General features: G+C 45.3%; 1 protein-coding gene across 1 annotated transcript in view; it reads right to left on the bottom strand.

The window, feature by feature from the left end:
• Positions 1 to 425: 425 nt before the first annotated feature.
• Positions 426 to 16,581, bottom strand: part of LOC119444429 (uncharacterized) — a 53,926-nt gene continuing 37,770 nt past the window's right edge. The window contains exons 6-8 of the mRNA XM_037708832.1: positions 12,370 to 12,687; positions 2,063 to 2,135; positions 426 to 706 (exon numbers count right to left, since the gene is read on the bottom strand). Coding sequence (XP_037564760.1) covers positions 426 to 706; positions 2,063 to 2,135; positions 12,370 to 12,687 — 672 coding nt within the window. The remainder of the gene's footprint in view (positions 707 to 2,062; positions 2,136 to 12,369; positions 12,688 to 16,581) is intronic.

The raw sequence follows: 16,581 nt of genomic DNA, 5'->3' as shown, positions 1-16,581 counted from the left end.
CAGCATGGTGACTTCCTCGATTCACTTGGTGTGCGAATCCACTGCCACCAAAATCATCGCACTGTTCAGCGGCCCTACAAAATCCACAGGCACCCATGACCAGTCATCGGCCAGTAGCAGGCGGCTTGGCTGCAGGTATAGGCCTGGATTGTACACACGTGGTACAATTATGCACCATTTCTTCAATGTCACTGTCCAGTTTGGGCCACCAGACCCTCGTTCGAGCGACCGCCTTCATTGCAGAGGCTCCCTGGTGTGTCTCGTAAAGGAGTTCCAGCCTTCATGACTCGATGGCCCCAGTGCACAAGACCATGAATCCCCGTTAGCTCCAAGTTCCTGGACAAATATGGCTGCAAGCGCGAGTCGGACCCCTTCTGGTCATGTGGACAGCCATTAACTATGAAACCTCGTACCGTCTTGCGTAGTTAGTCCTTTGATGTCATCTGCTGAAGCACCAGTGACGAAAGGTGCATGTTGTCAAATGGTAGCAACGAATGCACATATTCTGGACGCTCCTGCACAGCTTCCTCCGGAGTCTCCAACAGAAGTCTGCTGAGGGCATCCACGTTTTGGTTGTTCGGACCCGGCTTATACTCGATCTTGTACCGGTAAGCTCCCAGCAGCAGTGCCCAATGCTGGATCCAAGCAGCGGCCATGAGAGGCGTTGGACGGTCTTCTCGGAAATGACCCACCAACAGCTTGTGATCTGTAACCAGTATAAATGATCGCGCAAGCAGGTAGTCCCGAAACTTCTTCACCCCAAACACCAATGCCAGCGCTTCCCGCTCAAGTTGCTAGTAATTTTTTTCCGCTTTACACAGCCTTCACGAGTGGAACCCAATCGGTTTGTAGATACTTCCAACCCGATGAGAGAGCACCACTCCTATGCCGTGTGGTAAAGCATTACACTCGAGGCGCAGTGGCTTGGTGGGATCAAAATACGTTAGCATCTTTGCTTGCTGCAGTGTGATATTCGACTTGTCAAATGCCTCTTGCTGTTTCGGTCTCCATACCCAGTGGGAGTCCTTGCTCAGCAGGTCGTAGAGCGGAGCGAGCAAGCTAGCCATGTTAGGAAGAAACTCGCTGTAGCACGTAAGAAGACCAATATATTTATATATATATATATATATATATAGAGAGAGAGAAACTTTATTTGGCTGGAAAATATTTTAAGTAGCGGTGGTCGGAGCCCCTCAGTCCAGGGCCTCTGCCGCCAGCCTGACCTGGCTAATTAAGGACTTTTGTCCTGCCAAGTCGGAACGGGCGAGCTGGGCCTCCCACTGCTCCATTGTTATATTAGTTGGCCTATGAGGGTGCTTAGTACACTCCCAGGTTGCACGTATTAGTGTAGGACGTATGCCACTGCACCAAGGGCACGTGGCCCTATAGCGGGTGGGATACATGACGTTTAGCAGTGTTAGATAGGGGAATACCCCGTTCTGTATTTTGCGCCAATCGGCGGCCTCTTCCCCGCTAAGTTGTGGGTGAGGCGGCGGGTATTTTCTGCGGACTCCGCGCTGATGAACAAGGATGTCTTTCACAGTTAAATTGATTGGATTTTGTGAGGGATAGTGTGAGGGGTTGGGGTTCGAAGAGGACGCCATCGCTCGGTTAGTAGACGCTCGAGCTAACGCATTAGCCTGTTCGTTCCCCTGAACCCCCGCATGTCCCGGGCACCAGAGTAGGCGATGGCGGTGGTTGAACGATTTGGGGATTATCGCGAGGCTAGCCGCAGTCACATGCCCCTTGAGAAACATGCAACATGTCTCCTGGGAGTCAGTGAATACAACCGAGTCCCTTTGCGAATGCTCCGCGTGAGCGATCGCCACTGCTAACATTTTGGCCAAGGTGAGGGAGCCCGCCGTGGTCGACGCGATAATTTGCTGCTGGCTGATCGCATTCACAACTACCAGGGCGTACCTCCTTTCGTAGCGCTGCCCGGTAGTCTCTGCATATGCAGCTGTGTCCATGTAGTATGTATTGTACCTAGCGTTATTGGAGTACATCAACTGAATATGTTGTGCGTGTGCTTTGCGCCTATATAAGAACGCAATTCACTTACGTTCATAGGACTCGGAACCTTCATTACAGCTTCCAGTTTCTCCTCCAGGGGTTGCAGTCCTTGGCTGCTGATCCTGTGACCCAGGTATGAAACTTCGGGCTTCAGAAAGGTACATTTGCTTTTCCAGAGCTTCACACCATACTCACGGAACCACTGAAGTACCGCTCTGAGAGCAATTCCCCCGTGAAACTTCTTTTTCGTGACCAGCACATCATCCAATTACACTTGTACTCCTGGAATGCCCGTCAGGATGATTTCTATGGTACGCTGAAAAATAGCCGGTGCTGATGACACTCCGAATGGCAGGCGGTTGTAACAAAACAGCCCCCGATAGGTGTTGATTACAGTTAGCTTCTTGGACTCTTCATCCAGTGGTTAACTGATTGTATGCGTCGCTCAGGTCTAATGCCCCTGTACACGTCTCTTTCGTTGAGTGCAGCGGAAAGGTTGTCTATTACAGAAAGTGGGTATTGTTCCGTTTTGCACGCTGTTTTGACGGTTAACTTGTAATCCCCGCAAATTTGGATTGACCAGTCTGTTTTCTCAAATGGCACGATGGGCGTTGCCCCATCAGGATACGCAACTGGAGAAAGCACCCCGGATGTCAATAGTCTGTCTAACGCAACATCCACCTTGTCCTTCGTGGCGTACGACAGCAGTCTTGCTTTAAAGAAATTCGGCACCACCCCTTCCTTCGCATACAGGTGCGCAGATAGTACCTTGAATAGGCCTAATTCTGGCACAAACACATTGCTGTAATCCCTCAATATGGCCTCTAAGTGCACACCTTCCTCTTGTTTTACTGAGGTTGACAAGCAAAGGACGAGAACTCCCAAGTTCTTTAGCTTTTGAATGAGATCTCGACCGCATAAACATGGCCCGGATTGACGAAGCACAGTCACTGGCGCCGTAACGGTCTTGTCACCGTACGACACAGGAAGGGTCAGCTTACCAGCCCCTGGCAGTGGTCCCAAGTAACATGACAGCTTCAATTCCGATTTCTCAAGCAGTGGCCGGCTAGCTTGATGTTTTTTGTAGGTGTCCCAGGAAAATACATACTGGTGAGCAGGTGTCTACTTCCATGACAAGGTCTACTCCACCCCAGTTCAACTTGCACCATATCCCACGATCTGGCCCTTGATGACGGGGTCTTGCTTCAGAGAAGACAGCTGCAAAGACAGCGTTTGGTCGCCCTCCGAATTTGGGTGGCCTGTAATGGCAAATGTCTTTTGCTTCTGCTTGCCTTTTGAGCGGCATAAGGCTGGTAGGTGCCCCTTTCTTCCACACTGGAAACATTTAGCATTCTTGAACGAACAGGTTACTTCAGAGTGTTCCTGGCTGCCACAGCGGTCGTACGGTTTCGACGGTTGACTTCTATCTTTGCTGTGCTTCCACGAGAGGTCGCTGCCCCATTTCCAGCTTATTCAGTCCCGGCTCGACCTTTACGTCAGGTGTCTTCATGAGCTTTACGCCTTGTCCTGCCATTTCAGACGTGATTACAATGTTCTCCACTTCCTGCAAGGTCAAATTCGGTCGAGCAAGCAGTGCCCTTTGGGTGTCGACGCTGTGAATGCCGCAAACTATTCTGTACTATAGCATGCGGTCCAACATCGCTCTAAAGTTGCATCTGTCGGCGAAGCTTCTAAGTTCCAAAATGAACCTTTGAGCTGATTTGTCCTCCTTTTGAATGGGACTGAAAAAGTTGAAGCTCTCCACAATCTCGTTCGGCGTTGGTGTGAAAAATTCTTCCAAGAACATCACCGTTTCCACGTAGGATAACTGATCAACCTTTCGCGGAGCACATCGCCCACTTAGCACATCGATTTTTTTTTGCAGAGTGCCAAGACGAGAAGTGCTCTCTTCTTTGCATCATCTTCGATGCCATTTGCGGATGAGCGGTTGTCTTTGTAATCTTCAAAAGGCTGGTTCGATGCTTGTTGCCATTGTTATATCTTGCTATTCCAAGCAGTTACCAATGGTGGCCGGAACATAACAGTACGCAGATTGCCTTGATACTGAACATTTTATTGTGTGAGCCTGGCCTTTTTATAGCGGTGGCTCGGGAAAGGAAAACCACGTGCAGTGACGTCACGATACAAAGATTGCAAGTTAACAACGTCAGGCTACAACAATTGGCAACATACCATTCGATTCAGTGCCTGAATAACACAGCCAAGCCCAGGACACTGTTCAGGCGCTCATCTCTCAAACGTGCACATTATGCGGCAGGCACACTAAAGTATACAAGCACTTTCTCGGCTTCCTCTCTGCACGGTAATTGACCGTGCATGAAGCGATCGAATGCAGGGGTAATTGCCTACTGATGCCTACCCATGAATGTGGGAGCATTGACAACGTCACCAAAAGTTGGGGTGATCATGTTCTTTTGTCAGGTATAAATGCCTACGGCAAGAGAAATGTCAAGTACACTTCACGCGGCCTATGACCTGTGCGGAGACAGTGCGAAGAATTCCCCAATTGAAGAATAGCCCAGTCGTCAAAAGCTCATAGAGGCCAGTGTAGTACAGCATAGGATTTGACAAAAACACTCGTTTGGCGGAGTTGCTTGCAAATTGCCAGTGCGCAGGTCACTTCTGGTATTCTGGGAGAGCGGGCCTGCAGACAAATTACACAGAAACATGACAGAAATTAGATGGAAACTTGTAAGAAAGGATCGCTAAGAGCAGAGGAATGGCAGAGAGAGAGCCATGATGGGAAAGAGAGCCGAATGCTTGACTAAACTCTAACAACTCTGCTATAGAGATTAGGCACAACCCAGTGTAGGTGGTGGCTTAAATTCAGTTCTAACCTCATTGGCTAGGGTAATGTTGAGGCGAGCCAGCAGTTGACACCTCCCCTTTTTATTTTTTTACTAAAATGTCCTTAAAGGATGTATGGAACCCATTCCTTTCAGTCTAGGCTGTAATCATTAAACTGATAGATTAGTAACACTGTACGATGCAACGCTAATCTCGGCCATAACCACTTGGTGGTCGAATAGTGAGACTCAGTTGGTTGTATGTAGAGACATTTGTCCTAGGCTCTAAGGAAAAGTAGAAGAGTAAGGTGCTGTTTACTTCTGTGTTAATCATCAGTGTTCTGCTGCAAACTGCATTTGACTGCTTAATATTTTTGCTGCAATGTATCTCCACGTTTCTTACCTCCAACCTGCCTCCTGCTTCATCAATGCCAATTATCACCTTGAAGAGACTTCATCAACGTCAAGGAGAAAGAACAAACTTTACTGGCGCAGTCGGACAGGATTCAGTGAGCTCTACAACATCAAATACTGGACCAGTGGTGAGAAGATCAGGTCATCCAACGGCCACCTCCCGCACCATCGAGAAGATCCCACAGCAGCCAAGTCTGGCACCAAGAGGAGACCCAGAGATGACAGTGCATTCAGCAACGGGTAAGCAGGATTTCTTGCGTCTTTCTCAAGTTGGCATGACACTTGATGTGTAGAGCACATGGTGAGCAAACACAGGGGCACAGAGCCAATGGAATCTAATGGAGATGAAGCTAAGATTGTTGCAGAAACAGATCGGAACTGGGAGCCACCAAATAACGATGTTCTAAATTCCGATGAGTCAGATGAGGCAAGAGCGCCCAATCAGAGACAGGAATTGGTACAGCACGCATCTCAGCCTTCGCTAATTCCAAATGATACGAGAACGCTCGAACTTGAAATTAAGAGGCTCAATGCTCAGACTCTTGAACTTCAGTTTGAGATGATTGGCTGGCGCAGACAAGGATAAATGGCGAATATCCCAAGGTTGTGTTGTTCAGCACGGGGTCGGAGCGTGGCGATGGAGAGAAGCTAAGGCAAGAAGCAGAGAAGTGCGAGCAAGAGGCAGCGTGACAGCACGCTCTTCGAATGAAAGAGTTTGAGCGAGAAGGTCAGATGCTTAGATGGCAGTGAGAATGATGCCAGCTACACATTTTCAGGACAGACGAGAATATAGTTAGTTTCCTTTGAAGGTTTTGAACAGGTGTGTGAGACAGAAAGTGGGTGTCAGCTGGGACTTGTGAACTGAAAGATTAGAAGCACTGCTCCTGTTTAGGCTCGCATGTGTTACCAGATGCTTGTTTGATGGAAAAGCGCGAGGCTACGACAGGGGTAAGAAGGCTTTAGTCTAGCACTTTCATGTGGCAAGTCAGGCCGACTGTGAAGGCCAAGACCACAGTGACAAAGCCAAGACTGTCATGGATAAAGCTTGCTTTGATAGAGCTAGTTCAGAGAGCGCAGAAAAGGCTGTGGTGCTAGTAGTTAACACACACCATGACCAGCGCAGAGAAACAGTTTCACTATTTCGAGAGGCTGTTTGGAAGCAGAGGTCAACTTCGAAGGCCAGTGAAAAGTTCTGCATGCTGTTGATGGCAGTTATAGAGCTAGGCCAGCCAAAGGTAGACTTTATGAGAAGGTGGCTTGCTCAAAGGTCAAATCTGGTCGTGTTCTCTTATAAAGGCAGACGCATTGTGAAACCTGAGAGGGCAATGTAATTTCGAGTGTGTGTGCCAATGCCACAGGCTCTGCGAAGCATACTAAGCACAACAGATGTAGGTGCAGGAGGAAAAAGGTGGATGCAGTCAAGGTGTCTAGGATCAAACGTGTGAAGTGCCATGGCGTCATAAGTGAATGCGCAAAGGTCAGGATCCAGCCAGAGTGTGTGAAAAATCTAAGGAGCATAAATCCCAAGCTTAGGCGCTTGCTGAGACTGGGAATCGTCACGATGCGCGTTGCAAGAGGAATTTCGCGAAGATTCAGGCATGGTAATGGCCACCTAACCGCGTTGCCAAACACGCATTATAAGCAGAGGGACATAGTGAAGTGTCCAGTATGCTGCTACAATAGCCGATCACTCTCTGCGGGCAAAGAAAGGTGACTGCACAGTGAATAATAGGAAAGTGCATGCACGGCTCTGTGAATGTGCCGCTCTCCCAGTCTTGCGATGCTGCTTGTCAAAAGTCGCGGCTACGAAGAGCTTCAGGCGATTAGTGGCTTTTTCCTTTGCTGCGACTGCACCTCGCATACACCCAGGAATGCCTGACTCCCTCGAGCTCATCTGAAAGATACCGGAAAGAAGCCTATTGCTTTTGTAAGCCACCCTCTTCACGCCAACCCAGAGGGAATGGTCAATAACTCAGAGGGAAGTTTTCACTATAATATGGGCCTTAAAGAAGTTCGACTACTGGCTTTTTGGTGCCATAGTAAACATTCTTTCCGACCACAATGCGTTGTCGTACCTTACAACTTCGACTTCGCATGGGGCAATATTGACATGGGCACTGGCTTTACAGCAATATTATGTGTCAGTGCCACATAGGAAGGATGTCAGCTATGGTAACACAGATGCGTTGTCCAGGCTTCACAACAGTTCGTGGAATCCATTGTAATAATAGTGGCATGCCTACTAGATGGGCGTGAATGTTCCTGCCCACCTGGCGCTGTATATTTTGGACTTTATGAGTGCCGATTTAAGACGCAGAGACACTAGAGTACTTTTATAGCTTGGAACAGCAATTGTTTGCTTAATTATTTAGTGGAATGTATTTTTTCTGCGGGTTGGTTTAATGTTTTGGTATTGATGTAATTATGCCATTGTGTGATTAGAAAGTTTGATGACATAATCGCGGCAATGCTTTACTGTACCACTGAGCAAAAATCAGCCCATTGTACTCTTCAGCGAGAATGTGTTAAGCTGCTCATCTCAAAACCTGCAGAATAGACGGCGTGGCGCACTGAATTATACAAGCACTTTCTTGGCTGTGGGAGCATTGACACCATCACCAAAGGTGGGGGACGATTTTACACCCCCTTTTGTGAGGTTTAAATGTCTACGGCAAAGGAACCACAACAGCAAGCACGTTTCACGTGGTTTATGACCTGCACAGAGACGGTGCCAAGAATTCCACAATTGAAGATTAGCCCAGTCATCGAAAGCTCACAGAGGCCAGTGTGGTTGACAGCATAGGATTCGACAAAAACGCTCCTTTGACGGAGTGCATGCAAAGTGCAAGTGCCCGTTTCACTTCTGGTATTCAGTGAGAGTCAGCCTGCAGACAAATTACACAGAAACGTGATGACAGAAATTAGACGCAACCTAAATTGCAGCAAGGAATCGCTAAGAGCATAGGAATAGGAGAGAGAGAGAGCCATGATGGGAAAGAGAGCCGGATGCTGGCCTAAAGTCTAACAACTTTGTTAAAGAGATTAGGCACAACCCATAAGGTGGTGGGTTAAATTCAGTTGTAACCTCATTGGCTAGGGTAATGTCAAGGCGGGCCAGCAGCTGAAACCTCCCCTTTTTATTTTTTTTACTGAAATGGACTTAAAGGCCGCATGGAACCGATTCCTTTCAGTCTAGGCTGTAATCACTAAACTGATAGATTAGTAAGACTAAAATACAATGCTAGTCTGGGCCATAACCACTTGGTGGTCGAACAGTGAGGCTCAGTTGGTCGTATGTAGAGACATTTGTCGTAGGCTCTAACTTAGGAAAAGTAGAAGAGTAAGGCGCTGTTTACTTCTGTGTTTATCATCAGCGTTCTTCAGAAATTTTGCATTTGACTGCTTAAATATTTTCGCTGCAATGTATCTCAGAGTTTGTTATCTCCAACCTGCCTCCTGCTTCATCAGTGCCAATTATCACCTTGAAGAGACTTGATCAACGTTAAGGAGAAAGAACAAACTTTACTGCCGTCTCGGCACTTTTACTACTCGGAAGCTAAAAACTGCATATGCTCCCTGAAGTTGTTGCTTACGTAAAGGTTGACACTTGACACTACGTCAGTGCTGGCACTTTTAACTAAGCATGTCCTGGCTCTCAACAGTATCGTGTCAGTTATATTGATATTATCAATTACTCTGTGAAGTGGTACGTGCTGGAAAAGGTCACCGATTTTTGAATACTAGACATCTAAGCATGCTAGAATAAAATTTGATTTGATTTAGCATGCTTAGGCTGTATTATTTAGTGTTCTAAGGGAGGTAACAATTATAACAATTATACAACGAAGGATATTTCAAGTCCCGTTTTACTTCAATATAGAAATGGTTTATGGTAGTCATATTGAGCCCCTTCACCTAATCTCAAGTCAATCAATTGATACTTTGTGTAGTAATGAGTATTGAAGTATGATGAGTATTGTAATATTTCAAGTTGACAAGACCACATTTTGCTTGCCTTCATGTGTCATTTGAGGACTACAATCAATGAGAAACACGATTATGTTAAAATAGAACAGTAATCTTTCTAAAGATAATGCTTCTGCAATCACATACCAGCCAATCTTAACTCTCAGAGGAGCCCTTTCTTGGTAATAATACAATCGGTCGCGTCAATTTTCTGGCTCTGAGTGAGTATAACCAAATGCGGGCTAGAGGACTCCCGCACAAGCTAATGTTATGATGCACTCTCCGAACAGCTTTAAAATGTCACGTACTTCAACTTGTTGGTATCAAACACAGTTCTATCATTCGGTTATTCCCAACCAGACAGGTATCTGTTGAATTTTCACCTTTGATTACTTTCTATTGTCTTGTGAAACTGACTTTAGAGTTGCTGTGTTCATTTTTATTTCAGTGGTGATTGCTTATTGTTTTGTATAAATCTGCCCACACTTAAGCTCTTTTCAAAATACGTAATATGAGAGGTTCCTCTACAATAACTTCACTTTAGAACTTCTGTATTTTGTCATGAATGGGCAATAAATAACATTGTGGCTACCAAACAAAACGCACAAAGTCATGCATCAAAATCGCATTAGAGCCAATTCCAAGGAGACGCCGGAGCTTGACTCCCGCAAGTGTGATGGAAGAACTTGGGCTGACGTGGCAGTGTGAAGAAAAGGAAGTGAAGGGTAGTCATGTGATTGGAACTTTGCTATATCTCGAAGGCACTTGTGCAAAAAAGTCGGAGCGTGTTCAGAGACCGAGGAGTTCGAGTGAAACGAACCGGTGAAATGTAGACCGGATGGCCACTTTCAACCATGCAGTGGAATATAAAGCACTTCAATAGAGCGCTCAGAAGTGACCAGTCGAATGTACCATATGTCAGACAAGACTTAAAATTAAGACAGATGGCACTAGGTACCCTGAAGATTTCATGCGAGATTGCTGTGACACATAATTGACTTCGTCAGCATCTGCTATGGAAGTTTATTGTTTTTCGATGAAGGACTACACTGCACGGTAAAGGAAGTAGGATGACTCAAACTAGGAAGTTTGGTGAACTTTTCCAATTCCAAATACAAGAAAATGTACTTCAGAATCTATGACGGCAAGGTTTTATGTACCAATGCACAAGCTTCTGCACCAAATTCAAGATAAGGAAATTTGACCTTAATTTTCTCCACTAATAAATATATATACTTTTTCTGTCAAATGAATGAAAATATAGTTTGAAGGAATACACTACCAGTCTGAACTAACTTAATGTTCCGTGCCCTTTTAACCCATTAAGAGATCTGGACGACCTCAGCTCGTCACGAACGATCCTTGTTCTGGCTTACAAGATCACCTCGTCATGGGTATCAAACCACTTTATGTATGACCTGCAATGAACAGAGGCCATCAGAGGGTGCACTCTCTTCCACACCATAGAAGGCAGTAGTTGGTCTATCGTCAGTGCTTTTATTGAGAAAGATTTTCTTATTAGATGGCAGCAGGTGGTGCTTATGTAGCAGGGTCACCCTATTTCAATGAGAATTTCTCGCGGCTTCAGACCAAGGTGGCATCTGTGCAGAGTGCCATGTTTGCATGGCCTCGATGGATGGACACTTCCATACAAAACATATGTCAAAACGATCTTTGTTTTCACAAAGTTGCAAAGAGGAAAATGGGCAGTATACAAGAGTAAATGAACAACTTTTCTCTGTGTACAAGGCTTATAGAGATCTTTGTGTGTTTTAACATGTCCTTGGAGCATTTCACGTCATAAGAAAATTAGCCATACTGATACCAGTTAAAGAGCCTTTAAGGGATTAAAGGAAGTCTACAATCAGAATCTTGGTTGCAGCTATTCGGTGACTCTTACTTGAGAAATATAACCATGCAACACATACGCAGACGAAGAATACACATGTAAGAATGGTTCCTAACTTTCTACAGAGTTTGATTCAAAACAATCACTTTAGCAAATGGTCACGTGATTGTGGTGAACACTCTTGCTACAAGAGTGAATGCGAAATGAACTATGACACACTGTGCGTTAGCTAAAATAGATGCGCAGACTGAATGCGGAGTCTGTACAACTGTACCCAGTCATTAAAGGAACACTCATGAGAAAAATACACCGAGCTAGAAAATAGAAACTGCCGTGATGTCAGGGATTTTCCTGGCATCTGCTCAAGCTTAGTTATTCTTTTATTGGTTAAATTTGGCCAAATTATTTAGTATTCTAAAGTAACACTGGTCTTGGTAGAAATGGCACAAAAAGAGACGACAGCACAGGTGCCTGCCTTGTCAACTAACCGTATGTGTCACCTCCTTTTGTGCCATTTCTACTAAGATGAACCTGTACCAACAAGGCCAATCACAAGTCCTACTTTAAAGAACGAATTTAGCTTTGAATGTGCAACAATGGCCCAAATACAAGAAAATACTTTTGAAACCCACAATGTCACACCGACGTGCCAGTGCAAGGATACCGGTGCGAAATTAAAAAATGTGGAGGCTTGTCCTTCAGTTTTGCTTGTCAAGAAACCTCTAACCTCGAAAATAACGAAAACACAATATTGAAAAAATACTTTGGTAGTATAAATTGACTGCGTTTCCCTCTAGCGTTCATTTAAAACAATGGCCGGACGATGTCCTTCCCGATGTACATGTTCGTTGCCGGTGTTCGTCTTGTGCCATTTAATTCCTGAAGTACAAGTCTACAATTACCTTTAATGGGACACTAAAGGAGTTGAGCTAAATCGATAGATTATTCGTCTAGATGTCTATATATTTTTTGTGTTCTATTATGTCACTTTATTTAGCAGAAAATTGCCGCCAAAGGTCCCACTGTGGCTCCTCAATTCAAACCAACCATGCCAGAACAGACCAGCTGATGTAATATCCATGTCACCTTCCTGTATGCCATTCTGTGAATTGGCCAGTGCTCACGTCACACGAGATGCACCATAGTCAACAACAGGTGGCAGCACCATTTCAAATTTCCATTGGTATTTTACTCGCTTACAAAAGCTCTGTTGTCGCTACGAATGACAAATTCGTTGTTACAAAACCTTAATTTTTCAATCTAGATTTACTTAATATTTTCTTTTAGTTTAACTGGTGATCTATAAGACGAACAACTTGCCTCATCGAAGCTGCCCAGGGATGGTGGGCGCAAGATGACATGGAAGCAGCTGCTGAGCAGAATGGCCAGGGACTGCACAGCCTTCTTCCAGCAGCCACTCAGCATCTCCCCACCGCAGACATCGGCAGCGGCAGCATTGGCACCGCTGCTGTACCACAACTCAAACAGCGCCAGAAGCTCGGCCAGGAAGGTGACATAGGGTGTCCAGCGCAGCAGCAGGTGTGTCGTCACCTCGAGCGTGCCCATGAGCTCCTCCCGCTTCTCGAACAACTCGCAGCAGCTCTTCGACAGGGCCTCAAGGAAGGCACCGTTGCTCGCCTTATGGTGGAGATATCGAAAGCAGGCCATTTTTAATGCATTTTCTGGGTACTTCGTGCACTTCTGGGGGCTATCTATCTATCGAAGTTTGTATCTGTTTTCCTGCCGTCATGGGTCACTGGGAAGTCTGGTGAAATGGTTAGCGCATAGGGCTGCTGTGCTGGGGTAACAGGGTACGAAACCAACCACCGGACCAACTTGGGTCACTGAGTATGCACCTATGTGTACATACATGCCTCTATTAAATGAAGCTCGCTCATGCTGCCATGGGTCACTGGGCTGTCTGTGGTGAAATGGTTAGCGCGTAGGGCTGATGTGCTGAGGTAACAGGGTACGAGACCTACCATCGGACCAGCTTGGGTCACCGAGTATGCACCTATGTGTACATACATGCCTCAATTAAATGAAGCTCGCTCATGCCGTCATGGGTCAGTGTAGATGCGGGACTGGTTAAGCACAGTTGTTTGAAGAAACTCTTTTACACCAACTTGGGTATATGCCAAATGGTCTGTGCTGTCTTGAACGCAGCTATTTGATGCCAACTTGGGTCACTATGCCAGTCGGTGTGTGATGCTCTTCAATGAACGTCTTTAATGCCAACTTGGGTAACTAGGTATGTGCCACTCTACAATGACAACAAAGATCCCTTTTATTCTCTGATGCAGAGCAGAATCGAACCCATGCTACAAGGGTTCCTCAAGGACCGCAACCCAATGCTTTAGCAGACTGTGCTACAAATGCCCCGGCTATGTGCTGCTTTTCAATGAATGCCTTTCACGCCAACACTTTAGCAAGCTGAGGCATGAATGCACTGTGTATGTGCCGCTCTTAAAAGGAAGCTTTAGCTCGGGGGCTCGTATCTAAATACAGGGGAAAGACGAAATCGTGTTTGTTGGCAACCACTTCACCACATTTTATTAGGTTTGTTGCATTTAAAATAAAAAGTTGAAATGGTGATTGCTGGTAGGAAATTTTCGATTTAGGTCAGTCAGTTTTTTAAGATAAAAATTGGTGAACATGGCAAACTTTCAGAAAACAGAACCATCACATTTGCAACTCTAATTCAACAATGCAAAACAATATCACAATTGTAGAAATTGCATATACCAGTACATAAAATTGGTGTATTACACATCGCTCTCAAATATACCACTAATGTGCGAGTAGGACTTGTGCAACACCCTTGTAAACAATGTAGCAAATTCACATAAGCTATAAATTGATACATCAAGTTTGTCTGATTTGCATGCTCTAACGGATGCAGTTTACAGAACTGAAATATCTGTTCTTTGTGCAGAGCTACGAATTTGTAAGCTTCTTGGTTTTATTTTTTTCAACATAACCAATATTTGAAAATTTCTCTTAGGAACTTCAGACCTTAAATCAAAATAACACTTCCCAAAAGTCACTAGACTTTACCTTTTCTTAAGATCAGCCCAGGGGTTATCCTAGAAAAGCATTTATGCGTTTTACATGCATTTGAATAGGCGGAATTCAAGTTGGGGCCCGAGCTAATTTTCCTCTTCAACGAACTTTTCACCAACTCCGGGTCACCGAGTATGTGCCACTCAGTGTGCAACGAGTGAGGGAACAATTCTCGATGTTCACAGGCACCGGCGCTCCAAGCTCAATTCTTGTCTCGGAGGCCACATCGGTTTCACTAGCTGGCACAGCGTGACCAGAAAGAAGCGTGAGGGGGTGCGGTTGCTGCACAGCGTGTTTTTTAGCATTAACACACTCCGGCATGCCATGCATTTCAGAGGCCACGTGCAGGCTTCGTGGCAGTGGCTAAGTTAGATGACACGCAGTGTTCTTAGAAAAGTGCAAAACAGGAGTCCCGTTGCAGTACAGAGAGAGAGAAAGGATGCACAGAAAGGCAGGGAGGTTAACCAGAGGTAGGTCCGGTTGGCTACCCTGCACGGAGGAGAAAGAGTAGGGGGATAAAAAGAGGGAGTGGAAGGGGGAGAGAGACAGAAAGAGAGACAAGCACAAACAAACCGCATACAGGGGGCGGCCGTCTCAAAGTCTATCGTGAAGCCTCTAGCCTGCACCAACCTTATTAACGCGAGTAAGGCCTTCAGCATGTTCTTTTGGTGCACTGACTTTCGGAGCATTACAGAACTCGCACATAACTCGTTTCGACAGTGGTATTATGTTGTGTGGCTATTTCAATTCAATGCTAACATATTGCCGTTGACAGTCATCGTGAGATGGGTTCTGCTGCAATTTTTTATCACTAGTAATATGACCTGCCAACTCTACGGTTCGAAAAATACTACAGTCGAAGCTCAAAAATATTAAAGTTTGGTTCAAAATACTAAAGAGTAAAGATTGCTTTAGTACGTACTTACAATGTGGAAAATTTATTAAAATAATTCACAGCTTTTGTTCTGTAGGAACAGAGACAGAAATATTCATGTAACAGTGCCCCATATCATTTCTGTTATAAATAGCTTCAATGCAGTAGATGGCATGGTTGTGGCTATGCGTCCAAATATTAAAGCAGGCCCGTAAACTCCAGCTCTGAAAGTCAGTCGGCAACTATATTTGCATTTTTTGAAACAGATTCTGCTTATAAGCTGCATCCACATACAAAAATCGTAAAACCACTAGTGCCTGTAAAAGAATCGTAAACAAGTGCTAAAATTGAAGCATTATACAATTGCCAGTTATGAGTACTGTTATCGTTGTGATTACTGCAATTTAGTAGAAAGGATCATATGCCTCTGCATAGGCTACTGATGCTGTTCTAGTTGAGCGCAATTTTATATGAATGCAGGCAAAAAGTATTTGAAGTAATTTGCATTGGCACAAAAGAACAAGAATATGACACCTGCATTCCATAGGACTGCATGTGTTTACAGTAAAACCTGATTAGTTCAGATTTCACGGGACCGAAAAAAATGTCCGAATTATGAAGGGTATCAAGAAAACAATAAACAAATGCTTACTAGGACAATACGCTTTTATTGACTAAATGAATCAGAAAATTCTCTTTCTATTTTCCACAAAGCACTGCAGAATTTGCAATTCTCATCATCTCGTGACTGATTAGCATTCGCAGCGGCGAAGGCATCGCGACTTCCCTCACAGCTGCAGGCATCTTTATCTGACATTTTTCACTACCGTGCGCAGTTCCAGATTATTTTTTCACCAGTGAGCTGGTCGCCAACAGATCGCCCGTCCACCACGATGTACCTGGTGCTCATCATCCTCAACACCTTTGCACTGAGTCATAGCGAAACTACTGTTTGCAGCAACCACTGTGGATGAAACCGCAGTCGCTGAAGGCACGAGGTCGACGCATGCACTGAGTCAATATGAAACTACCGTTTACTGCAACAAGTGCAGACGACACCACAGTCTCTATTGACATGATCAATGATGGTGACTACACAGTTGTGCAGGCACGCTGCCAACGTAGTGTCAGGTGTGGCAATTACCGCAAGAATAATGACTTTAAAGGGACACTAAAGGTAAATGCAAAGCCAACGTGGACTGCTAAAGTAACATTCCAGTAACCTCGAAGCGCTTGTTTATGCCAGAATCGCATCTAAAGGGCTCGCATTCATTTAGTGCAATTAAAATCCCCCCCACCCCTTCTCTCCCCCACGAGCGGGAAGGGGTGATGTTGACTACACCACCACTGCCCTTTACTGCCGTTGGTCTGGTTGTGAGCAAAACACAAATGCACGGCCAATGGAGAAACTGAGCCTAGACAGAGCATTGGATTCGCCGCTGCAGCTGCTCTTGAAGTGGTGTGGACCGTTTGGGAATCCCATGACATCACATGGACATTGCCTTCTCTGCTACTTGCAGTTTGTGTGAGTTTCGGGAGCCAGAAAAACAGCGCAGCACTACACAGTAATGAAACTACTGAAATGCGAAAGCAAG

The sequence above is a fragment of the Dermacentor silvarum genome, chromosome 1, assembly GCF_013339745.2.
Source record: "Dermacentor silvarum isolate Dsil-2018 chromosome 1, BIME_Dsil_1.4, whole genome shotgun sequence".
Taxonomy (NCBI): Eukaryota; Metazoa; Arthropoda; class Arachnida; order Ixodida; family Ixodidae; genus Dermacentor; species Dermacentor silvarum.
This window is presented reverse-complemented; position numbering and strand designations above follow the sequence as displayed.